Source organism: Rhinatrema bivittatum, chromosome 7, assembly GCF_901001135.1.
Source record: "Rhinatrema bivittatum chromosome 7, aRhiBiv1.1, whole genome shotgun sequence".
NCBI classification, from domain to species: domain Eukaryota; kingdom Metazoa; phylum Chordata; class Amphibia; order Gymnophiona; family Rhinatrematidae; genus Rhinatrema; species Rhinatrema bivittatum.
In genome coordinates, this window is record NC_042621.1 from 422,133 (window position 1) to 448,833 (window position 26,701).

At 45.2% G+C, this 26,701-nt stretch overlaps 1 protein-coding gene across 6 annotated transcripts in view; it reads right to left on the minus strand.

Moving 5' to 3' along the window:
- The window catches only part of LOC115094928 (serine/threonine-protein kinase Nek11-like), a 403,945-nt gene that overhangs the window by 69,511 nt on the left and 307,733 nt on the right, over positions 1-26,701 (minus strand). For all 6 annotated transcript variants that reach the window (XM_029608021.1, XM_029608022.1, XM_029608023.1 and 3 more), the window contains 2 exons: positions 8,652-8,745; positions 7,091-7,151 (listed from right to left, as the gene is read on the minus strand). In XM_029608021.1, the coding sequence (XP_029463881.1) occupies positions 7,091-7,151; positions 8,652-8,745 (155 nt within the window). The remainder of the gene's footprint in view (positions 1-7,090; positions 7,152-8,651; positions 8,746-26,701) is intronic.

The following is a 26,701-nucleotide window of genomic DNA, read 5'->3' on the forward strand; positions in this document are numbered from 1 at the left end:
CCTATTAACGCTGGGGGGGGGGAGGGCCAATGCAATACAGTGCGGTCAGCCAAGCGCACTGAATAACCCGCACTCCGACATGGGTTAAATAGGCGCTAATCCACTTCCTAATGCAATAGGGGGATTAGCGCCTATTTAACGCGTGTCGGATGTGGAGTGAATGTAATAGCGCTCATCACATGCAAATGCACGTGAATGAGCCTATTACTCATTCACTCCAAATGCAAACAGATAAATGTGTGTCTCAGACGCACATTTATCGCTCAGATATTAACGCCTGCCTGGAGCAGGCGTTAATATCTGAGCGCAGGTAAAAGAAGTACAGAAAAGCAGAAAAAAAAGCTTTTCTGTACTTCTTTTTTTAAGTAAAAAAAAAAAATAATAATAATAACTCGGCAGACCGACGAGTTATGAAGACCGACGCAGGAGTTTACCAGCGTCGGTCTTCATAACCGGCAGCCGCGCTGGAGTCGCATTAGCAAGGAGGCGCTAAGGTCGCGCAAGCGACCCTAGCGCCTCCTTGCTAGCGTGACCGCCTAATCTGGATATTGCAAGGCGCCCCCCCTTGTGGACGCCATGCACACATTAGGAAAGCAGGCGCTGACTATTCAGCGCCCACTTTCCGCCATTTATATTGCATCGGCCCCCCAGTTAGAAGTTTCCCTCCTTGAGGTGCTTCCTGGCACTGATGGAGGTTTTGTCTCTCTTTGCGGTGGATAACTGCTGGCACACAGACAGATTTTAGAGGAATGAGCAGAGGTGGGGCAGTAAGGAGGAGAAGTCAGGTGCTGATCCATGCATTCAGCAGGACTGTCCTTGTACTCTGCTGAGCCTCAGCCAGGCCAGCCCTTGCCTAGGTGACCCAGAGCTCCCTCTCCACTGGCTTATAACTGATTTTTCATATGCGCTGGGTCGAAGTCTGTTGTGAATAGTTTCACTATTAGAATGACTGATAATTATCTTAATTTATTCATTTATAAACCACCTTTGTAAAATTATCAACTATAGCCAAAGCATTGTGTTCCTGATGTTGATAAATGCATCATCAGCAGGGCTGTGGCATGGCCTGACACTACAGCTGTAAATTAAGCAAGTGCAGGCGCCATCCTGTAGATTTATTTAAATGAGAAAAAAGTGTCTTCATGTCAAAAGACCTAGTTGATCAGAAACAGTCCAGCTGCTGATTATTTTTCTCTGTGAGGAAACATTATTAAAAAGGGATAGCACTGTTATAAAACATTATTATAAAGCTAATCTTTTTTCTAAAAAAAGACAAGCAAATAGGTCAGTGAGTGAACTGCATGTACTCTCCTCCCCAAAGGTCCTCCACTGTAGCCCTCCCATCACTTCTAAGATGCATACAGAACTCCTCCAACAATGCATCTCAGTCCTGCCCCCTATACCATTACTGCTCTGCCAATGCACCTCAATCCTGACCCGCAGCACTGCCAATACACTTCAGTCCTGATCTGCAGTCCCTCTTGCTATTCCTGTACTGAAACCCGCACACATAGCTTTGCCAATGCACCTCAGTCGAAATCAATGGTTTAATTTAAGCTCTCCTCAGTCCTTAACTTTGTGGCATGTATCACAGCCGACTGGTCATCCTTGTGTGATGTAATCTGTGACTGGCTGTTCTCAAAGGGCAGCAAGGAAGGATAAAAATATGAGTGAAAAATAGAAATCTGAATTTCTGCAGAGTTAGTACGACGGAGGAGTTCTCTTTCCTTCAACATTTGCTCAGCTAAAGATTTTCACAGAATAGTTCTTGGGTCCACCTACCTGATATCTCTGTCTCTAAATCTAACCCATAAAAAAACATAGAAACATAGAAGTGACAGCAGAAGAAGACCAAACGGCCCATCCAGTCTGCTCAGCAAGCTTTCACATTTCTTTTTTTCATACTTATCTGTTACTCTGACCGCTGAGGTCAGGGCCCTTATTTGTAACTTTTTGGTTCTAATTCCCTTCCACCCCCACCAACAATGCAGACAGCAGTGCTGGAGCAGCATCTAAGTGAAGTATCTAGCTAATTGGTTTGGGGTAGTAACCGCCGTAATAAGCAAGCTACTCCCACGCTTGTTTACCCTGCCTGTGCAATTCAGTCCTTGTTGGTTGTCTGAATATAAATCCTCTTTACTTCATCCCCCCCTGCCGTTGAAGCAGAGAGCTGCGCTGGATATGTATTCCAAGTGAAGTATCAGGCTTATTTGGTTTGGGGTAGTAACCGCCGTAACAAGCAAGCTACTCCCCTGCTTTTTTGTGGATGCAAATCCTTTTTTACACATTTCCTCTTGCCGTTGAAGCATAGAGCAATGTTGGAGTCGCATTAACTGTGTGTATGTTTATTGAATAAGGATATTAATCTCCAGGTAGTAGCCGTCATTCCCGCAAGCAAGCCACCCCCATGCCTCTCCTCTTCATTCACATCCTCTAGACTTTATGGATCCACAGTGTTTATCCCACACCCCTTTGAAATCCTTCACAGTTTTAGTCTTCACCACTTCCTCCGGAAGGGCATTCCAAGCATCCACCACCCTCTCCGTGAAGAAATACTTCCTGACATTGGTTCTGAGTCTTCTTCCCTGGAGTTTTAAATCGTGATCCCTGGTTCTGCTGATTTTTTTGCAACGGAAAAGGTTTGTCGTTGTCTTTGGATCATTAAAACCTTTCAAGTATCTGAAAGTCTGTATCATATCACCTCTGCTCCTCCTTTCCTCCAGGGTATACATATTTAGATTCTTCAATCTCTCCTCATAAGTCATTCGATGAAGACCATCCACCTTTTTGGTCGCCCTTCTCTGGACCACCTCCATCCTGTCTCTGTCCTTTCGGAGATACGGTCTCCAGAACTGAGCACAGTACTCCAGGTGAGGTCTCACCAAGGACCTGTACAAGGGAATAATCACTTCCCTTTTCTTACTCGATATTCCTCTCTCTATGATGTGAACTGAAACATACCCGTGTTTTGTCACCGAGTCTGCTGACATTGAGTCAGGCCCAAACAGGAGGCCCCACAGGGGATCCTATGGAGCTGAGACAAGAGGTGGGAGTGCAAAAGATAAATCATTGCCAAACACACAGGACCTTTCTCTCTGACTCTTCACAGCCCAGGAGCTGATCTATGTCCCCTCAGTACTTCACATGTGTTGAGTGCACATTAACAGGCCAATGCAATACCATGCCATATTAAGTCGGAGGAGCCACAGAAAGCAGCAACATGGCAAAACATTTTTTAAAACGTTTTGATGGCAATCAGGTTCGGAAAAAGGACTCTCAATTTACAAGCGTCCATTTTCCTAACCCGTGGCTGTGCAGCTCATTAGCATATTGTATCTCACGCCCGGGAGAGGTGGATGGTTGTGCATTAGGACAGCGGGTGCTCAATCATGAGCGCCTGTTTTTCGCGCGCCCATATTGCATTGGCCTGACAATCTTTAAAGTGTCCTAAGTTATCTTCTTAAATTTCATGCAGGTTTGTTAACATCCCTTCTTTACAATTGTTTATAGCAAATAATTTATCCTGTGCTAATGAAAGGAAAAGTTACCAGCAGAGCATGAGAAACCAATCCATGCTGTATTCCTAGCACTGGTAAGGGCCGACAGCTTGCAAGCCTGTCATACAAACTCAAGAACTGGGAGTGGCTGAATCAGATAGTTATCGCAAAGCATGAGTGCAGAAGAACTATTGTGGGGTTCAGCCTTGATTCTTTACAAAAAGGGATCTCTGAAGGTGCAGGTGAGAGTACCTTGCTCTAGCACACTAGTAAATGGGGAATTGGCCAGAAAACAGAGCAGTCGAGCTAAGGATACAGAGCAGCACAGTGTTTGTATTCAGCTGTGCCCATAGCATGTGATATGAAGGAGCACAAACAGTAGAAAATGTTCAGTGTTCCATACTGAAGATCAGAAATGATACTAGCGGCGGGAGGGAGAGTGCCTTCCAATGCCTCAGGAAAGAGAAGCTGAGGAACAGCAGAGATTACTGGGATCTTCCCAGGCCTTGCTGATCTGAGTCCAGTCACAGTCTCTCAGCAGTGTTTTGCTCCCTGTGAGTTAGGGTCTGCCCTCTTCCTCTTCTAGACTGTGCAGCTGCTGGTCTTGAATTCCAGGACCACACACCCCAGAATTTATTGGGCCTTCGTCAATACTTAAATGAGAGCAGGGCTCTGGCTCACCTTATCCTCTTGGTGATACAACTGCTCCATCCCCTCCCCAATCAACCTTTCAGTGATAACTGCTCTGAAACACTGGGCAACAAATTTTCACAAAAGTCATGTTACTGAAATGAAATTAGTCAATTCTTATAAATTTCCATGTGCTAAACATGAATGTGACTGTGAAAATGCAAAATTGGCTCTAGTTTTTTTGTAATATGCAATAATATAATTACATCTTGAATTGTATGCCAATAGTTAATACCGTTTGAAAAATGAAGTCATATTCTATGTCTTAGATTTCTTTGTCTCTTGTACACCCGCTCGGGAGCATCTCTGCGGAGTGTCCAGCAGTAGTCAGCCAGCATGAATATTTCAAATGCTCACCCTTTCTGACTGGGCTTCATATAGTACACTGCTGACGTCAGCTTACTCAGCAGCTGCATGGCAGTAGAACTGCATTGCATCAGAAAATGATGTAATAAACTCTGGATGATGTGTGCATGATGGTATTATGCAATATGATGCAATATTACATCATTCTAGGCTTATTTACAGTCCTACTGGATAAATTTACATGACTAAACATAGAAAGTGAACTATATTAAATATCTTCAAAACGAGAGCCAATAAAAACTCTTCATGGTCATATTCGTGTTCAGCACATCAAGATACTACAGAGTAGGACCTTTTTAGGTCACTAACACTTTCATTGTTGCCCAGTGAAATCAATGTTTCCGCACTTATACATTTTTAACATGCTGAGTGGTCCCATTTTGCTTATGTCTGGGCTTCCTTGTCTGCGCTCTCAGGACCCCCTGAGGTCATGAAGCAAAAGGAAGTAGGTACATTAAGTCCACAAAGGACTTTTAACTACAAGGATAACTGGCATTGTAATCACTAATAGTATAATCTTTTTCCAACCACACTTAACCCTGAATTAGAGCACAGGATGCATTATTACCTCCATTCTAACCTAGATGATTTCGGGCAGGACTTGCACACTGCTGGCTCCCTCCTACTCTATAACAGGAGCAGGTTAGCAATGCTCTGTATGTCACATCCTGTAATCCGTAAAGCGCTTAGTACTGCTCAGACATGGCACTGCTGAAATGCATCTTCCTGGGCAGAAACTGACAGTGTAAAGAAAGGAACATTTCAGCACTGGGACTGGTGTAGCCACACAGGCACTGGGAGGTCTTAAGTGACTTTGATTAATACAACGACCCTTTTGTTGTGGTTCTGGCCGCGAGCACCATGGCCAGGCCCTTACCTCTGGGTTCCCGGACTTGCTCCCGCTTCCAGAGGCCTGGTTTGCGGCCTGGTTGGCGGTGTCCCCGCTGGGGCTGTGCCGCTGCGAGCCCTCTCATGGACACCCGGCTCCTAGGCACGCGCGCGCCACTTGGGCACGTTTCTAGGCCGTTTCCCGCCAGTGGTGACTCCGCCCAACTTCTGACGTCAGACGCCGCGGCCTTGATAAGCCGGCCGTGGCCATCCAGTCCTCGCCTTGCAACGGGTTAGCTTCCCGGTTTCCTGTTGCGTCGTGCCCCGGAGTGACTCACTTCGTTTCGTCGCTCCGTTCCTGCTACAGTACCTGCCTGGTTCCTGCTCACTTGCTATAGTACCTGCTGGTTCATGCTTGCTTGCTACAGTACCTGCTGGTTCATGCTCACTTGCTACAGTACCTGCTGGTTCCTGCTCGCTTGCTACAGTACCTGCTGGTTCCTGCTCGCTTGCTACAGTACCTGCTGCTTCCTGCTCGCTTGCTACAGTACCTGCTGGTTCCTGCTCGCTTGCTACAGTACCTGCTGGTTCATGCTTGCTTGCTACAGTACCTGCTGGTTCCTGCTCGCTTGCTACAGTACCTGCTGGTTCCTGCTCGCTTGCTACAGTACCTGCTGGTTTGTGCTCGCTTGCTACAGTACCTGCTGGTTCCTGCTCGCTTGCTATAGTACTTGCTGGTTTGTGCTCGCTTGCTACAGTACCTGCTGGTTCCTGCTCGCTTGCTACTGTACCTGCTGGTTCCTGCTCACTTGCTACAGTACCTGCTGGTTTGTGCTCGCTTGCTACAGTACCTGCTGGTTCCTGCTCGCTTGCTACTGTACCTGCTGGTTCCTGCTCGCTTGCTATAGTACTTGCTGGTTCGTGCTCTCTTGCTACAGTACCTGCTGGTTCCTGCTCGCTTCCTACAGTACCTGCTGGTTCCTGCTTGCTTGCTACAGTACCTGCTGGTTCGTGCCTGTCTGCTCAGTACCGGTTTGGTTCCTGCCAGCCTGCTACAGTACCCGGTTGGCCCCAGTCCACCTGCTACAGTTCTTGCCTGGTTCCAGTACCTGAATCCTGCTACAGCTCCTGCCTGGTCCCAGTACCTGGTGCCTGCTGCTGTTCCTGCCTGGTTCCAGTACCCAGGTCTTGCTACAGTTCCTGTCTGGTTCCAGAACCCGAACCCAGTTACAGTATTGCTACTGTCTTAGTCTGGTTCCAGTTACCTGTCCTGATCCATAACCCACCTAAGTCCCAGCGGCCGGGCCCCTATGGGCTCCTCTCGGGGGGACTTCGGCTTCCAAGGGTGAAGCCACCTAAGTCCCAGCGGTTGGGCTCCTACGGGGTCCTTCCGGGGGAGCACCAGCTTCCAGGGTGAAGAGCATCTACGTCCTGCCTGAACATCTGCCTCCCGGCCTGCTACTCACTAGAGGCTTTGACCATCTTTCCCCGTCTCCAGCAGGTCGGTCCAAGGGTCCACTAAACAGAGACTCCCATAACACCTTTCATATTAGTCCCGCAAAAACATGTTAAAGATCCAACCCATCTGAGTGAATACCTTGTTCCAGTTATCTCTGTGTATTCTACAGTGTGACATGACATCCAGTAACTACGAGGAGGGCCAGATGGGAGGACAGAGAGAGTGAGGGGTAAAGTTAAGGAGGGCTCACCTTTCAGGAGATCTGAAGAAGGAGAGGAGATTGGAGTCTTCAAACTTTCATGGCTCTGGCTCTGCAAGCAATAGAAAATAAAACAAACCCATCACCTAGTGCTAGCATCTGATCCCTCAGAGACAGAAATATGCCATGCCCACTTCCTCTCTGGATGAAATGCCTGGACTTCTACTGATCCCTTGGGAGATCTCTCAGCACATCAGCAAGAGGACCAGCAAAAAGCAGCCTTCAGCTCCTTCCTGTGCCTTAACTAATTATAAACGACATAGTGGAAACAGTCTGATCAAACCCTTTGCTATTACTTGTTAAGAAAAGAGAGGCACCCGAGGTTGAGCTGGTACAGGAGAGAGGCACCTAAGCTGCTAGCTAGTGAGAGGTGCCTGGAGTTCCTAGCGAATGGTGGGGTTGCTGGGTAACAGTGAGCCAGTGCTAGGCAGAGGTGCTTGAAATTTAGAAGGTGACAGTGAGCCAGCACTGGAGGGAGCACCTGAAGTTAGAAGGTGACAGTGAGCCAGCACTGGAGGGGGCACCTGAAGTTAGAAGGTGACAGTGAGCCAGCACTGGAGGGAGCACCTGAAGTTAGAAGGTGACAGTGAGCCAGCACTGGAGGGAGCACCTGAAGTTAGAAGGTGACAGTGAGCCAGCACTGGAGGGAGCACCTGAAGTTAGAAGGTGACAGTGAGCCAGCACTGGAGGGAGCACCTGAAGTTAGAAGGTGACAGTGAGCTAGCACTGGAGGGAGCACCTGAAGTTAGAAGGTGACAGTGAGCCAGCACTGGAGGGAGCACCTGAAGTTAGAAGGTGACAGTGAGCCAGCACTGGAGGGAGCACCTGAAGTTAGAAGGTGACAGTGAGCCAGCACTGGAGGGGGCACCTGAAGTTAGAAGGTGACAGTGAGCCAGCACTGGAGGGGGCACCTGAAGTTAGAAGGTGACAGTGAGCCAGCACTGGAGGGAGCACCTGAAGTTAGAAGGTGACAGTGAGCCAGCACTGGAGGGAGCACCTGAAGTTAGAAGGTGACAGTGAGCCAGCACTGGAGGGAGCACCTGAAGTTAGAAGGTGACAGTGAGCCAGCACTGGAGGGAGCACCTGAAGTTAGAAGGTGACAGTGAGCCAGCACTGGAGGGAGCACCTGAAGTTAGAAGGTGACAGTGAGCCAGCACTGGAGGGAGCACCTGAAGTTAGAAGGTGACAGTGAGCCAGCACTGGAGGGAGCACCTGAAGTTAGAAGGTGACAGTGAGCCAGCACTGGAGGGAGCACCTGAAGTTAGAAGGTGACAGTGAGCCAGCACTGGAGGGAGCACCTGAAGTTAGAAGGTGACAGTGAGCCAGCACTGGAGGGAGCACCTGAAGTTAGAAGGTGACAGTGAGCCAGCACTGGAGGGGGGCAACTGCTTCAAAGGTGAGAGTGAGCTTGTGTTGCAGCTTTTCACCTCAGGATTAATATATATATATATATATATATATATCAATATCATTATATTGCATAGGATCTTCTCAGGCTGCATAGATCCATGCTCCTTTGTGATATCTTATAATTCAGTGTACTCTGCATTACCTCATTAGATTCCTCATGATGCATTTCAGCAGCTCTCCTCCTGCACTGTCGCATTTTTTCCTGGTTTTCTTGGTAAAGCTGATCCACAGCTTTCCTACCTCCCAAAAGACAAAAGGATTAATTGTTCAATGTTACTCAATCTGGACATTCACAGACATAATAGGATTCTCAGAGACCTGGTAGGAGGAGGATAACCAATGGGACACTGTAATATCAGGGTAAGTCCTAGCGATAGGATAGGGCAGATTAAATTGGTGGAGTAATGGCATTACATGTTAAGGATGGCATAGAGTCAAGCAAGATGAAAGTCCTGCAGGGAACAATATGGACAGAAATTCCATGTGTGACCAGGAAGAGTACTGTCCACCTAGCTAGGATGATGAAACAGACAATGAAATGCTAACAGAAATTAAAAGGAAAATAAAATTGGTAACACAGTAATAATGGGAGATTTTAATTATCCCAGTATTGATTAGGTAAATGTCTCATCGGGTCAGGGAGAAAAAGCTGGTCCTGGATGGAATGAGAAGGGAAGCTATTTTAGGTCAAGTCCTCAGTGTAATGCAGGACCAGGTGCAGGGGGGTAAAGATGATGGGGCTGCTTAGAAATAGTGATCATAATGCACTCAAATTTGAAATAATCAATAGAGGGAGGTTATTAAGTAAAACTACTACAGAAGCATGGATCTTTAAAAAGGGAGATTATGATAAAATGAGGAAATTAGTTAAATAAAATCTAAACATTTGCATTAGCATGAACCATCTTGGAAGCTCAGTAAGACATATTCCATGCATTAAAAAAGGTCAAAGGAAGATGTCGACTGCCAGCATGATTAAATGATGAGGTGAAAGAGGCAATTAAAGCCAAAAGAACATTTTTCAAAAAAATGGCAGGCAGATCCAAATAAGAAAAAAGTATTAGCACTGGCAAGTTAGATGTAAAACAGTAATAAGGCAGACCAAAGCAGAATTTGAAAAGAAGCTTGCCACAGAGGAAAAACCTAATTTAAAAACATTTTTCAAGTATATTCAAAGTAAGAAGCTTGTGAGGGCATCGGCTGGACTTCTAAAAGACCAAAGGGGCACTCAGGGAGGACAAAGCCATAGCAGAAAAACTAAATTATTTTTTGGCTGCAGTTTTTACTAAGGAGGATGTTGGGGAGATTCCTTGATGGTGACGATTCAGAGGAACTGCAGCAAATCACTGAGAAAATGAAAGATGTAATGGAGAAACTAACACACTAAAGAGTAACAAATTACCAGGACCAGCTGGTAGTCACCCCAGAGTTCTGAAAAAATTCATATATGAAAAGGCAGATCTATTACTTAGCATTAAAATTAATCACAGTACCTAAGGTCAATGTAATGCAAAGTTTTAAAAAGGACTCCAGGGGCAACATAGGAAACTATAGACCAGTGAGCCTGACATCAGTGTTGGACAAAAAGGTAGAAGCTCTTCTTAAAACAAGATTATTGGTCATACGCATAAACATGGCTTAATGGGGGAAGAGCTAACATGGATTTAACAAAGAAAAGTCTTGCCTCACCAATCTATTAGAAATATTTGAAAGTGTTAATAAATATGTTGATAAGGGTGAGCCCTTTGAGAAAGCCTTTGACAAAGTCCCTCATGAGGGACAGGAGGAAGTGCCCTGCTGTGGATTAGTAACTGTTTAAAAGACAGGAAACAGAAAAGGACCAAAAAAATTAGTTTTCCCCATGGAGAAAGGTAAAAATAGTGAAGTGCCTATGGAATCTGTACTAAGACCTGTGCTGTTTAACATATTCATTAATGATCTAGAGAAAGGAGAGCGTGAGGAGATCAACGTTACAGATGACATAAAATTATTCAAAGCTGGTAAAAACAGCAGTGGATTGTAAGATACTGCAGAGGAACCTTGTGAGCTTAGGAGACTGAATGGCAGATGCAATTTAATGTGGACAAGAGCAAAGTGATGAACGCGGGGAAAAACAATCCCAACTACAGGTGCACTGTATTATTTATTTTATTGTACACATTTCTAATCCACTGGTCTGAAAAATGCTTGTTCCCACCAGATAACAAAATAACACAAATAGAATATAATGAAAACAAACAAAATATACTAACAAGACCACATCACTTAAACACCTAACTGATTTTATTTTATTCATTTAAAAATTGTTTATAAACCTCTTTCATGTCCAAGGAACAATTAAAGCAGTGTACAACCACTTAAAATACAATATATAAAAATTAACACACATCTAAGACAATACAAAATAGATATACTTGAAAGCAGTATGACAATCCTCAACCAATACATTAGAGATAAACCCAGCCATTGCTGATATATATATTTATGTATAGGTAACAAAAAACAGCATTATTAATACTATCAACTAAGTAGTGCTCATGTACAAAAACTACTATCAAAAACCCACTACTATCAGAAACCTATATACAAAAAATGTAAATTGTTGAAGACAATTATCCACTTGTACTGTATTTATAGTTGTTACTCATACATTTAAACAGTGGGGAGAAAAAAACAGGTCATAATTTATTGGACAACCAGCAAGCACATTTGCAGGACTCTGGCACCTTGTGCTACCAGCCTCAAGGATCTTTAGTCAGTACTGGCAAACCCCCCAAATTTATGAATAGTTTTGCCAAAATTTCACTCAAAAAAAAAAAAAAGATTTTTGTGAAGAAAAAGTTATTAATGTGCTAGATACTACCCTTAACCATTAAGCCTTACGATTCACTTTTGATGCAATTTCAACATTACTCTCTGCATCATCGGCAGGGGGTGGCAGGAAATTCGAATCAAACAGTTACCAACAAGGGCCATGAACTTGGTGGTCGGTGAAACAGATATGTAGGGGAAAATAAGTGTGGGAGCTTGCTGGGGAGACTGGATGGGCTGTTTGGTCTTTTTCTGCCGTCATTTCTCTGTTTCTGTGTAATATTAATGTGTGCTAGATAATATAAAGCATCATTATTTTGAATGTACTGCACAAATATGTAATGAAGCAGCACAGTGTTTGTTTGCACATAAAATTCTCCAACTTTACCCAACATGATTTTGGCAATATATCTGCACCTTCTTCTTCACATCAGTCTCCAGTAGTTTACCCTCCACCAAGGTCAAACTGACTGTCCTGGAGTCACCCAACTCCTCCCTAGCTCCACCTTTGTTCCAAGGGATAATATCATCACTTCTCCAGTCCCCAGCCCTGGCATCACTCCTGCCTCCAGCGGCGCTGCCAGAGCCCCCATCATGGGCTGGAGCGCTCAGGCCCCACTGGATAGTGCATCCACACAGATCTGTTTTTACAATCCCACCTCTGCATGTTCTCTTGTCGCCTTGCTTTACTGCTTTGTCTTTTTCCCCCCTCCATATGTACCAACTTTTGCTGTCCTGAATACTTCCCCTACGTCTCTCGACATATCCCAATACTTCCCCATCCTTCTCTTTGTGAGGTCCCTTGTACCTTTTCAGTGTTTATCTCTTTGCACTTATCTTTTAAGCCACACACACTGCTCTCTTGTCCTCTTACTCTTTTTATTTACTTTCCTAACAGAAAGATTTGTTATATTTAATAGTATTTAAATATTGCTTCACTGACTAAAAACTGCTCAAAGTAATGTAAAACATGGTACATATAGCAATGCAATTAAAATGCATTCATAACTAAAAGAAAAGAAAATGACTTTAAAAATAACTCCATAACATCACATGACCCAGTGCCTTCTTTTTGTTAACCCACACTATCCCCATACAATAATTCAGACAGTAAAGGATTGAGACAAAAAAACCCAGTACCTACAGATCTCAATATCCCATTCTGTTCAACAGCTACCACATATCGGATGTTAAAGGACTGAGACATGAACCAAGTTTTCAGTTTTCCTCTAAGCTTTTTAAAATGAATTTCCTCCCTTAATTCAAAGGGGACTTCATTCTAGAGCACTGGAACACTACCTTCAAATTATTATTTTTTTAACAATCTTGATTGTCGAAAGCGTTTTACTGATGGTATTTGCAGCAAAGATTTCCCTTTTATTGCCCTTAGTGTTGCGAAGACCGGCCACGAAACCCTCTCCGCGTCTCTAGCGGCTGCCCTCAGCCTCGCAGCGCGGTGGGGACGGCGTCACCGCCTAACTTCCGGCCTGATCTCATGGCCTATTTGCCACCGCTGAGTCCCCTTCTCCTCTGGGACTTCCCTAGCGCGCGAGGTTTAAAGGGGCCGCGGTGCGCTAGGGCTGCTGGCCCCCTCAGATGATGTCATCCTTTCAGCCCTATATAAGGCGAGCTCTGATGACCAGAGCTCGCCTTTGCAACAACGTTTCCTGTGTTCCTTTGCCTACAGGTGTCTGTTAGGTCCTGAACTTTGCCATTCCACCTTTCTGATCTTTCCGGAACCGACCTCTGCCTGTCCAACCACTTTAACCTCTCCCGACCTGACCTCTGCCTGCCTGACCACATCTGACCACTGCCTGGAACTGACCTCTGCCTGTCTGACCACGTCAACCTCTCCAGTCCTGATCCCCACCTTTCCACCGACAATGTCTGATCACTGCCTGGAAATTGACTTCTGCCTGCTCTGACTTCACCCGGACTGACTTCAGGTATTGACCTCTGCTTCGGCTGACCACTCTGTACTTTACTCTGACCTCTGGACATTCTTGCCTGAACGTCAACTGCACACCCCTGTTCATGGTGGGCACACCCTTGAACTCTCTCTCTCAGAGACCCTGTGAGGCCCACCTAAGACCAGGCGGCCCGGGTAACCAAGGGCTCAACTTGAGGGAACCCTGGATGGCTACTGGTGAAGCTCCAGCGAGCCTCTGTCTCCTTCTGTGCTCCGCCTCCTGGTAGTAGGCACTCTCCAGGTCCGACCGGAGGGCCATACCAATCCTGCACAAGGCCAAGGGTCCTCCTCCAGCGCAACACTTAGAATATCGTCTTTTACTCTGGTGCACATTTCTTCCACATTACCTAGATCTTCTCACCCTGCCAGGACTTCATAAGAACATAAGAACATGCCATACTGGGTCAGACCAAGGGTCCATCAAGCCCAGCATCCTGTTTCCAACAGTGGCCAATCCAGGCCATAAGAACCTGGCAAGTACCCAAAAACTAAGTCTATTCCATGTAACCATTGCTAATGGCAGGGGCTATTCTCTAAGTGAACTTAATAGCAAGTAATGGACTTCTCCTCCAAGAACTTATCCAATCCTTTTTTCAACACCACTATACTAACTGCACTAACCTCATCCTTTGGCAACAAATTCCAGAGTTTAATTATGCGTTGAGTAAAAAAGAACTTTCTCTGATTAGTTTTAAATGTGCCCCATGCTAACTTCATGGAGTGACCCCTAGTCTTTCTACTATCTGAAAGAGTAAATAACCGATTCACATATACCCTTTCTAAACCTCTTATGATTTTAAACACCTCTATCATATCCCCCCTCAGCCGTCTCTTCTCCATGCTGAAAAGTCCTAACCTCTTTAGTCTTTCCTCATAGGGGAGATGCTCCATTCCCCTTATCATTTTGGTACCCTTTCTCTGTACCTTCTCCATCGCAATTATATCTTTTTTGAGATGCAGCGACCAGAATTGTACACAGTATTCAAGGTGCGGTCTCACCATGGAGCGATACAGAGGCATTATGACATTTTCCGTTTTATTCACCATTCCCTTTCTAATAATTCCCAACATTCTGTTTGCTTTTTTGACTGCCGCAGCACACTGCACCGACGATTTCAATGTGTTATCCACTATGACGCCTAGATCTCTTTCTTGGGTTGTAGCACAATATGGAACCCAACATTGTGTAATTATAGCATGGGTTATTTTTCCCTATATGCATCACCTTGCACTTATCCACATTAAATTTCATCTGCCATTTGGATGCCCAATATTCCACTCTCACAAGGTCTTCCTGCAATTTATCACAATCTGCTTGTGATTTAACTACTCTGAACAATTTTGTGTCATCTGCAAATTTGATTATCTCACTCGTCGTATTTCTTTCCAGATCATTTATAAATATATTGAAAAGTAAGGGTCCCAATACCCTGAGGCACTCCACTGTCCACTCCCTTCCACTGAGAAAATTGCCCATTTAATCCTACTCTCTGTTTCCTGTCTTTTAGCCAGTTTGCAATCCACGAAAGGACATCGCCACCTATCCCATGACTTTTTACTTTTCCTAGAAGCCTCTCATGAGGAACTTTGTCAAATGCCTTCTGAAAATCCAAGTATACTACATCTACCGGTTCACCTTTATCCACATGTTTATTAACTCCTTCAAAAAAGTGAAGCAGATTTGTGAGGCAAGACTTGCCCTGGGTAAAGCCATGCTGACTTTGTTCCATTAAACCATGTCTTTCTATATGTTCTGTGATTTTGATGTTTAGAACACTTTCCACTATTTTTCCTGGCTCTGAAGTCAGGCTAACCGGTCTGTAGTTTCCCGGATCACCCCTGGAGCCCTTTTTAAATATTGGGGTTACATTTGCTATCCTCCAGTCTTCAGGTACAATGGGTGATTTTAATGATAGTTTACAAATTTTTACTAATAGGTCTGAAATTTCATTTTTTAGTTCCTTCAGAATTCTGGGGTGTACACCATCCGGTCCAGGTGATTTACTACTCTTCAGTTTGTCAATCAGGCCTACCACATCTTCTAGGTTCACTGTGATTTGATTCAGTCCATCTGAATCATTACCCATGAAAACCTTCTCCATTACGGGTACCTCCCCAACATCCTCTTCAGTAAACACCTGAAGTCCAAGACACAGGCTTTTGTGTGCCACCTCTCTGCTTTAGCTTATATTAAGCCACAGTCAGGCCAATGCAATATCAATGCAAGGAAAACGGGCGCTCATGATTGAGCACCCGCCTTTCCAAACCGCACCAATCAACCTCTCCGGGGCGCCCAATTTAATATTTAAAATTGTGTGCCGCAACATAAAGGCGCTAGGGGAAATTGTGCGCCCCTAGCGCTTCCTCGGCAGTGGAAGCCCAGGAGAAGTCAGCTTTCAGCTGGTTAGGAAAATGGATGCTCAGTTTTTGAGCATCCATTTTCCTAACCTGTGCACAGTTACAGGTTAGGAAAAGGGACACTCGTTAACTCAGCATCCCTTTTCCTAACCTCAATGCCGGCATATTAAAAAAAAAAAATTTTTTTTTAAAGGATGTCCTCTTTTTTGTGTGTCGTGCACACTTTTTTTTTTTGACTTGGGGGAGAATAGCTAATAGCCTCATCAACATGTATTTGCATGTGATGAGCACTATTAGTTTTGCCGGGGGGGGGGGGGAGTGTTGGACGCGTGTTTTGGATGTGCTAATCCCTTTATAGAATAAGGGGTTGTTGATGCACGTCCAAAACCCGCGTCCAACCATGGGTTAAACAGTGTGCTCAGTTGAGCACACTGTATTGCATTGGCCTGAATGTCAGGTGACCCCCTTCCTGGACAGTGGAGATACCCTTTCCTCATGCTTTAAGCACCTGGTCCTTAATTGTCTCCTCACATGTGGTTCTATTACCATTTGCCTGAGGACAGCCACTCTTGAAGGGAGCCTAGGAGCTCCCTGCTTCTGTTTCTGTAGTGGAGATTTGCCAATCAACAGCTGGCAGACTAAGCTCTCCCACCATCAAAACTTCCCTTTCACTGCAGCACTCCATAAATAGTGATAATTATTATTGCTATGAAAGCCCCATACTGAATATTAAGCGAGCAGTGCCTCCCTCTCCCCCGCCTCAGGCTCCTGCTGGTCAGGGGGCCCTGGAGGAGAGCAGCCAGGATTCTAGGGCTGATTTACATAGAAACTGCAAAAGTAAATAAAGTCCCCTGCTGCCACCCTCTCAGCTGAGATCCCTGTGAGAAGAAAGCCACTGCAGGTGATATCGGAGCCCCAGACAGATGAAACGTGGGCTTCATCCTGTCATCATCTCCTGGCATGCCCTGGGAGAAACGTAGGAGTTTCTATAGCCGAGCCTGGTGAGGCAACACTGGGCTGTAACAGCTCCCAGCAATCACTGTCTTTGGCACCCAGTAGTGGGGGAATGTGATCCTTTGTAGAGGTTGTAGGTTACATACTAGCATAGCAAATGTTGGCAGAAAAAGACCAAATTGGCCCATCTAGTCTACCCAGTTGAAAATTCTTCTATTATTTAAAAGTTTTATAACCTACCCTTCCATAGTTCATGGCGGGGTACAAAAAACCACTCATAAAAATTGAAAAACATACTTAAAACAAAAGGTAAATATCAAGAGACGTGCAGCTTTACATCAGATCTTTATAGATGGGCCGCAAAAAGTGGGTTTTTAAGGGCCTTTAAATACCAGGTCCCTGCTTTCAAGAGCTTACAAATGTAAGCACAGTGCCCTTAACTCATTCCTATATGATTGGAAACCACATAATTCGCCGTAGTCTTCTGTACCAGGCATGGTCTATCTCCCTCACTCACAATGCCTGGAAACAACAGCTGTGTCCAGATGGTGGAGCAAAAGAACAAAGCAGTGTCAAGAGCTCCTCTGCTTTCTTTTCCTATGCCTGATTCAGGCAAGAGCACACAGCTACCCCTTCCCATACAGTGAAGCCACTTGTGGGCACAGTCATCTGTGCAAGAGTTTATCTGTGACCTGCTGCTCATCTATGACCTTCTGCCACTCGTCTGCAGGTGCCAAATGAATGCCAAATAATTTGGGTTTTACTTTTACACTTCAAAAGGGCAAGAATGGTTTTGGCTAAGAATTCCTGGTGAAGCAGAGGCGTGTGTTGGTCCTGTTAGTCCATCAGGATACACAGAACATAAGGTCAAACAGGCTATAGATGAGATTTGTATATTAAACTAACCTAATTCTGTATGCTCTGTAATTAGATTTTGAGAGCATTTGTGCTTCTCTATTAATGGCCTGTTTATTATCCACAGCAGAATAGCCGAAGAGAGACAGCACATTGGTGAAATGGGTTAGAAGTTAAATACAGACCAGGGTTGCCAACTGGCTCCAGATTTTCGGGACAGGTTCATGCATTCCTGGTTTTACTCCTCTGCACACAGGTACTTACAGTCTCAATTTTCTGAGGGAATGCAATAGGTAAAGCAGAATAAGTCCAAGCATGCAATGCGATAAAACCAGGACTGGATCACCCTGTCCTGAAAATCCGGAGCCAGCTGGCAACCCTAATACAGATACAAGGTAACATATCACACTTCTTATTTGCCTCTCCCCCCTCTCCAGAGCTGGAGTTAATTTGCATGTACCCATAGGCAATGGGAGGGGATGATCCCTTACCTCACCCCAAATCCTCCCAAACCTCCCAATCACAGCTGCACAGGACCTGCAGCAGCAGCAAGTGGAGAAACAAGATTCAGTGCGGGGCCTCCTTCAGCCCCCGCGAAGCCCCAGGAAAGGGTGGAGGGCACTGAATTTTCTTTCTTTCTTTCTGCTGCGAGATTGGCACAAGAGAGGACAAGCACAAGCCCGGATGGAGGCCCAGCAGGGCTCCCAGTGCTCATAAAAATTTGGCACTGGGGGCAGTTGTCCAAATCCTGGCCTACACCCACAAATGTCCTTTTACTCTTCAACCCTTCACAGTCATGAAGGCAAACACTGTTATTGATGAGGAGGAGCAAACTAGACAGGCCCTACGGTCTTTTTCCCCCTATAGTGTTTACCAACTTCTGTGAATGACTCCATACTGGGTTTCTCTGCCTCTCCTCCTGTATAGCTCTGTGGTATGGTGGTGGTATAGGAGGGTTTCTCTACCTCTCCTCCTGTATAGCTCTGTGGTATGGTGGTGGTATAGGAGGGTTTCTCTGCCTCTCCTCCTGTATAGCTCTGTGGTATGGTGGTGGTATAGGAGGGTTTCTCTGCCTCTCCTCCTGTATAGCTCTGTGGTATGGTGGTGGTATAGGAGGGTTTCTCTGCCTCTCCTCCTGTATAGTTCTGTGGTACGGTGGTGGTATAGGAGGGTTTCTCTGCCTCTCCTCCTGTATAGCTCTGTGGTACGGTGGTGGTATAGGAGGGTTTCTCTGCCTCTCCTCCTGTTTAGCTCTGTGGTATGGTGGTGGTATAGGAGGGTTTCTCTGCCTCTCCTCCTGTATAGCTCTGTGGTATGGTGGTGGTATAGGAGGGTTTCTCTGCCTCTCCTCCTGTATAGCTCTGTGGTATGGTGGTGGTATAGGAGGGTTTCTCTGCCTCTCCTCCTGTATAGCTCTGTGGTATGGTGGTGGTATAGGAGGGTTTCTCTGCCTCTCCTCCTGTTTAGCTCTGTGGTATGGTGGTGGTATAGGAGGGTTTCTCTGCCTCTCCTCCTGTTTAGCTCTGTGGTATGGTGGTGGTATAGGAGGGTTTCTCTGCCTCTCCTCCTGTATAGCTCTGTGGTATGGTGGTGGTATAGGAGGGTTTCTCTGCCTCTCCTCCTGTATAGCTCTGTGGTATGGTGGTGGTATAGGAGGGTTTCTCTGCCTCTCCTCCTGTATAGCTCTGTGGTATGGTGGTGGTATAGGAGGGTTTCTCTGCCTCTCCTCCTGTTTAGCTCTGTGGTATGGTGGTGGTATAGGAGGGTTTCTCTGCCTCTCCTCCTGTTTAGCTCTGTGGTATGGTGGTGGTATAGGAGGGTTTCTCTGCCTCTCCTCCTGTATAGCTCTGTGGTATGGTGGTGGTATAGGAGGGTTTCTCTGCCTCTCCTCCTGTATAGCTCTGTGGTACGGTGGTGGTATAGGAGGGTTTCTCTGCCTCTCCTCCTGTATAGCTCTGTGGTACGGTGGTGGTATAGGAGGGTTTCTCTGCCTCTCCTCCTGTATAGCTCTGTGGTATGGTGGTGGTATAGGAGGGTTTCTCTGCCTCTCCTCCTGTATAGCTCTGTGGAACGGTGGTGGTATAGGAGGGTTTCTCTGCCTCTCCTCCTGTATAGCTCTGTGGTATGGTGGTGGTATAGGAGGGTTTCTCTGCCTCTCCTCCTGTATAGCTCTGTGGTATGGTGGTGGTATAGGAGGGTTTCTCTGCCAGGCATTCTTGTAGTGCTCCTCTCCCTGGGCTCTGCACTGTGTTTTCCAAAGGACAGGCTTGGGGGTGACAGATGGATTTCCTCTCAGTATCCAAGTCTCGCACTCGTGCTCACATGAAAAGTTGGAATGAAGAAGTAGCGATACAGGACTGACAGTTGCGACTTCTGTTGGCCAAAATTATGACAAGAACCCGAATAGATATTGTGACGTGCTAGTGTTTAATGGCAGAGCACAGATTTCTCTCTTCGCATGGCTTGAGCCTCCCCTCTCTCCTCAAGGCAAGCAGCATTGGCATAATAAAAGAGCAAGAGAGAAAATGAAGAGCCACAGAATCAATTGCTGGAACTGTTCAGCACCGGAAATCTCAGCAGGCTGCTGTTGATCCAATGCAGCAGGACTGGGGCAAGCTTCTCTCAAACACAGACTAAGAGCTCCCATTATCCAAGACATGCATAGGATGAGGGGAACCACCTGGGAGAGAATATGGGCCCCAGATCCTCAGCCTTTTCAGGGTACAATCAAGGCAGCAGAGGGCAGATGGAGAGAAAGCTGCTTGTAGTGGGCCAGGAGAGAGAAACAATTAACTCGTCAGGCCCAGAGACAAGCAGCATGCTGCTCTAATTAGGTTCCACCATAAATGAATAGCAGAGAGAGAGAAAAAAAGTAAAAAGAAACAGAAGATAATTGCCTGATCAGTTTTAATTTTATTTTTTAAAGCAGACAGAATAAGGCATAGCTAAGTGCAATTAATTAGAGTGCGGGTGTGTAGGCCTGTCACTCACTCCCTGCTGCAGGAAGGCTGCACAACCCAAACCTTGCAAATCACTCTTCTGTCAGAAGAAAGTCTGCCATGTAAGAGAAGGACAAAATCCAGAGCCCATAGTGTGGGCCATATACTGATGCACAGAGTAGTGTAGCCTTAGCACCAGGTCTGCAAGTTTTAGGAATTAAGAACATAAGACTTGCCATACTGGGTCAGACCAAAGGTCAGGATACTGGACTTGATGGACCTGTGGTCTGACCCAGTATGGCAAGTCTTATGTTTCTAACAGTGGCTAATCCAGGTCACAAGTACCTGGCAGGATCCCAAAGAGTAGATAGATACCATGCTGCTTATCCCAGGGATAAGACGTGGATTTCTGCAACTCCATCTTAATAATGGCTTATGGTCTTTTCTTCCAGAAACTTGTCCAAATCTTTTTTTAAATGCAGTTACACTAATAGCTTTCACTACATCATCCGGCAATGAATTCCAGAACTTCATTATGCATTGAGTAAAATAATATATTCTCTTACAAGTTTTAAGTTTAGCATCTAGTAACTTCATTGTGTGTCCCCTGGTCTTTGTACTTTTTGAAAGAGTAAACAACCGATTAATGTTTACTCATTCCACTCCTCCATTCATTATTTATAGACCTCTATCATATCTCTCCTCAGCCATCTCTTCTCCAAGCTGAAGAGTCCTAACCACTTTAGCCTTTCTTCAAAGGGCATTTGTTCCATCCTCTTTATCATCTTGGTCGCCCTTCTCTGTACCTTTTCTAATTCTGCTAATTTTTGAGATATGGTGACCAAAACTGCACATAATACTCAAGATGAGTCACACCATGGAACGATACATCTATTTGCTTTCTTGACTGCTGCTGCACACTGAGCAGAATATTTCAATGTATTATCAACGATGACACCTAGATGCTTTTCCTGCATGGTGACTCCTAATGTCACCATGCAGGAAAAGCAGCTATAATTTGGGTTACTCTTCCCTAAGTGCATCACTTTGCACTTGTCCACATTAAATTTCATTTCATTTATTTATTTATTTGTGGTTTTTATATACCGATCATCGTTTGGAACATCTGTTCGGTTTACAGTAGAACATTAAATTCAGCAACAGGCTTTACATATAACTTAGCGTTTAACAAAATAAACAGATAGGGGGTTGGAAGGGAGGCAACGACGGCAGGGAAAACAGTTAAGTAACTAAGTGAACAGCGGGTATATTATTATTAGATTATTCAGCTTAAACAATAATTTGGGAATGTCGTTGAACTAAGGGGAGAATAAATAATCCGAAGTATATACAGATATTTACAATTGGCACCTGGTCTAATAGGGTTATCCATTCTTAGTCATATATCTCAACTCATGGGCACAAAAATAAAGTTGAAAGCGGGAAGAGGAGAAAAGTAAGCTAAGGAAGGCAGAAAGAGAGTGAGGGAGACGAGTGAGGGAGACAGCACGGTAGAGAGAAGGTGGGGAGAGGGGGGGAGAAGAGGAAGGGGGTAAGGGGGGAATAAAGGAATTTATGAGGATAAGGGAAATTTTCAAAAGGGTTTTAAAAAGGTTTACACAAGTTCCTGGAGGAGAAGTCCATAAACAGAGTTGGGAAAGCCACTACTTGTACCTGGGTTTTAGCAGCATGGGATCTATCTACTGTTTGGGATCCTGCCAGGTTAGAACCCAGGTTGTGACCTGGACTATTGGAAACAGTATATTGTACTTGATGGACACTCGGTATGATCCAGTTTGGCAATTCGTATGTTCTTATAATGGGTTCTGTGTTGGGAGCCACTACTCAGGTAAAGGACAGAGGAGTCCTTGTGGGCAATATGTTGAAATCCTTTACTTAGTGTGCGATGGCAGTCAAAAAAGCAAATAGAATTTTAGGTATAATCTGAAAAGGAATGGAGAATAAAATGGAAACTATATTGCCTCTGCATCGATCCATGATGCAATTCCATCTTGAGTACTGTATGCAGTTCTGGTTGCCCCATTTCAAGAAAGACATAGCGAAACTAGAAAAGCTGTGGAGGATAAGCTATGTAGGCCGTTTTCTTCAGCTTGGAAAAGAGGCGGCTGAGAAGGGACATGATAGAAATTTATAAAATCATGAGTGGGGTGGAACGAGTAAATAAAGGACGGTTATTTACTTTTTCACAGATTACTAAAACAAAGGGCACGCCATGAAATTAAGAACCAGCAGATTAAAAACGAATCATAGGAAGTACTTTTTCACTCAGTACACTATCAAGCTGTGGAATCTGTTGCCAGAGAGCATGATCAAGGCGACGAGCATAGCAGGGTTTAAAAGAAGTTTGGACAGTTTCCTGGAGGAAAAGTCCATAACGCATTATTAGCCAGGTAGACTAACGAAAGCTATTGCTCTCCCTGGGAGTGAGCAACAGGAATTAGATCTACTTTATGGGATCTGCCTGGTGCTTGCGACCTGCATTGGCCACTGATTGAGACAGGATGCTGGGGTCGAGGGATCTTGGTCTGATCAAGCATGGCAATTTCTTATGTTCTTATGTAGTGAAACTTTGTAAAGGACCAAAAAGAGATGGCATAGTAACTGAGTATAGGAGACCTCACAAGCTGCGTCTTCCAATGTCAGAGAGTCCCGGAACAGCTTCAGACTTTCCTCCCTGGCTGTGCTCCACACTCTTTTTAGAGAAACTCATGATTCAATCATGATTTTCAGAAGAAGACTGTAGCAAGATATTTATTTATTTATTTATTTTTAATTTTTATATACCGATGTTCCTGTAAAGAATACATATCGTACCGGTTTACAAGGAACTGAACAGTCGCCTCCAGGGCGGAAATACATTAAAACAGTCGCCTCAAGGCAGAATACATTAACACAAGTATACAGGAAAACTATTAAAAGAGAACTTTCATAAACTCAATTAAATGTAACTGTGAACCATAAATCAGGAACCATAAATCAGGAACATATGTACAGAGGTAGGTATATCGTCTGTCGCTTCACCAGATTTTAGCTCTCAGGGAAAGCTTGAGTGAATAGCCAAGTCTTTAGCTTCTTTTTGAATGTCGGAAGGCATGGTTCTTGGCGGAGGTCCGGTGGAAGCAGGTTCCAAAGATGGGGACCTGCAGTGGACAAAGCTCGTTTCCTCAATGAGGTTTTTGTTGGCTGGGTGTGAAGCATGTTCTGGTATGCACTTCTGATCGGTCTATTGGAGACGTGTTGCTGTAGTTGGAAGGATAGGTTGAGGGGGGAGATGTTGTGAAGAGCCTTGTGAATCATCATGAGGGATTTAAATTGTATCCTAAATTTTATGGGCAGCCAGTGAAGATTTTGGAGGATAGGGGTGATGTGATCCCATTTTTTGGTGTTAGTGAGAATTCTGGCTGTCGCGTTCTGGACCATCTGAAGTGGTTTGATGGTGTTGGCTGGCAGGCCCAGGAGGAGTGAGTTGCAATAGTCCAGTTTAGGGAGGATGATAGATTGTAGTACCAAGCGGAAGTCTTGGAAGTGTAGAAGAGGTTTTAATTTTTTTAAGACTTGCAATTTGAAGAAGCAGTCTTTGGTAGTATTGTTTATGAACTTGGTGAAGTTGAGTTGGTTGTCCAGAAGTACACCAAGATCTCTTACTTGTGGTGTGTGGTCGATTGATGTGAAGGAGAGTTGGGTGGAACTAGTTGGGTTGAATAGAGAGCACTTGTCTGGAGCTATTATGAGGATTTCAGTTTTGCTAGTATTTAGCACGAGGTTGAGGCTTGTTAGCATGTTTTTGATTTCCGAAAGGCAGCTGTTCCAGTAAGACCACGTTTTGTGGAGGGATTCCATTATCGGGATGAGGATCTGAATGTCATCCGCGTATAGGAAGTGTGTTAGCTTGAGGTTAGATAGTAGATGGCAGAGTGGAAAGAGATAAATATTGAATAGTGTTGGTGAAAGGGATGATCCTTGAGGTACCCCCAGCTTTGATCTGATAGGGAGTGATTCTTTGTTGTTAATCCTGACCTTGTATTGTCTGTTTTCAAGGAAAGATTTGAACCAGTTGAGCGCTGAACCTGTTATACCAATATCTGCTAGACGCTGAATGAGGCAGGTATGGTTCACAGTGTCGAATGCTGAGGAGAGGTCCAGTAAGACGAGAAGGAAAGGTTGACCATTTTCCAGGTTGATGAGGATGTTATCAGAAAGCGAGGCTAGTAGAGATTCAGTGTTCAGTGACTTTCGAAATCCGAATTGATTGGAGGTTAGAATGACATTCTCTTCTAGGAATTCGGATAGTTGTCTGTTTACTACCTTCTCCATGATTTTTGCAATCATTGGGAGGTTGGCAATTGGTCTGAAGTTAGCTGGGTCAGTGGGTGGAAGGTTAGGTTTTTTAAGGAGAGGCTTGAGAATAGCAAGCTTGAGTTGGTCAGGGACTTGACCTTGGGAGAGCGAGCAGTTTATGATGTCTGCTATCGGTTTAGCGATGATGTTAGGAATGGAGAACAGTAGATTGGATGGGATGTGGTCAAGTGGGTGGGATGAGGGCTTCATCTTCATCTTCATATTTGGGGTCTGAGGCAGGAAATCAATTTGATGCACTCCCTCCCCCCAAAGAAAAATAATGTAATTTTAACAAAGATTAACATTTGACATTATCCATTAGAAACTTGTAAATAATTAAACATTCAAGATGTGACAACTGACTTATAAAGGAACAAACACAGGAAGGAAAAACATATCTATGCACTTTCCCGGTGCCCGGCTTGGCTGCACATTTTACTTACTGAATTGCGCGGGAATACCTAATAGGGCCATCAACATGCATTTGCATGTTGCAGGCGCTATTAGGTTCGGGGGGGGTAGGGGGGGTTGGACGCACTATTACCCCTTACTGAATAAGGGGTAAAGCTAGCACGTCGAAAACGCGCGTCCAAATACCAGCTAACAGTGTACTGTGGAAGCAGGGGCTGGTGTCCATATACCACTTGGAAAGGAGAAGACCCGGTGGAAGTAGAGAGATGAGAATTGAGGGCAAACTCAGCCCAAGGTAACAGCTCAGACCAGTCGTTTTGTTGTGAGTTAACGTAGGCTCGAAGAAACTGCTTCAAAGTCCGATTAATCCTTTCCGTCTGACCATTGGCCTGTGGGTAGTAAGCCAACATGAGGTCCAATGTGATGTCAAATTTCTTACACAAGGCCCTCCAGAACTTGGCCGTAAATTGCACTCCCTGGTCAGAGAGTTTATGTCTTGGAAGTCCGTGGAGTCGGAATATGTGACCTATGAACAATCTCGCTAGTTCTGGGGCAGAAGGGAGGCCAGGTAGAGCCACAAAGTGAGCCATTTTTGAGAACCGGTTCACCATGACCCAAATAGTATTATTGCCGTTGGACATAGGAAGGTCCACTATAAAATCAGTGGCAATGTGTGTCCACGGTTTGCTGAGTGCGGGCAGTGGTTGCAAGAGACCCCAGGATCTGCCCGTCAGCAGCTTCTGACGGGCACAGTTGGGGCACGACTCCATACAGGCTTGAGCGTCCTTCCTCATAGTTGGCAATCAGTAGAACCTCTGAAGGTTGACCAGGATGGCCTGCTAACTGGGAATCGTGCGCCCATCGAAAGATTTTTCTCTGAAGAAGATGGGGAACCACTGTCTTCCCAGGTGGTACGGTGAATGTGGTTGAAAGAAGCACCTTGTCTGGATTGATGATGTGACACAGAACATCCGGAACGTCCTCGGTGGTGAAGGACCGAGAAAGAACGTTGGCTCTAGTATTCTTATCAGCAGGCCGGTTCAGTAGTACAAAATTGAACTGAGTAAAAAAGAATGACCAGCGGGCTTGTCGGTGGTTAAGGCGTTGCGCCTGGTGCAGATACTCTAGGTTCTTATGGTCTGTATATACAGTGACCTGGTGCTGAGTCCCCTCAACCCAAGGGTGCCATTCTTCGAAGGCGAGCTTTATTGCCAATAGTTCTTTGTCTCCTATTCCTTAGTTGCGCTCCACAGGGGAGAAGCGGCGAGAGAAGAAGGAGCAGGGATGTAAAGTGTGATTGGCAGAATGTTGGCTCAGGACTGCACCAACACCGACGTTGGACGTGTCAACTTCGACGATGAAAGGTCGTCGAGGATCCTGGTGGCGTAAACATGGTTCTCTAAGGATTGCTTCCTTAAGTTTCTGAAAGGCCGATATGGCCTCGGATGACCATTGCAAGGGGTTAGCTCCCTTGCGGGTCATGGCAGTGAGAGGAGCGGTCAGTGTGGAATAGTGTGGAATGAATGAATGATAGTA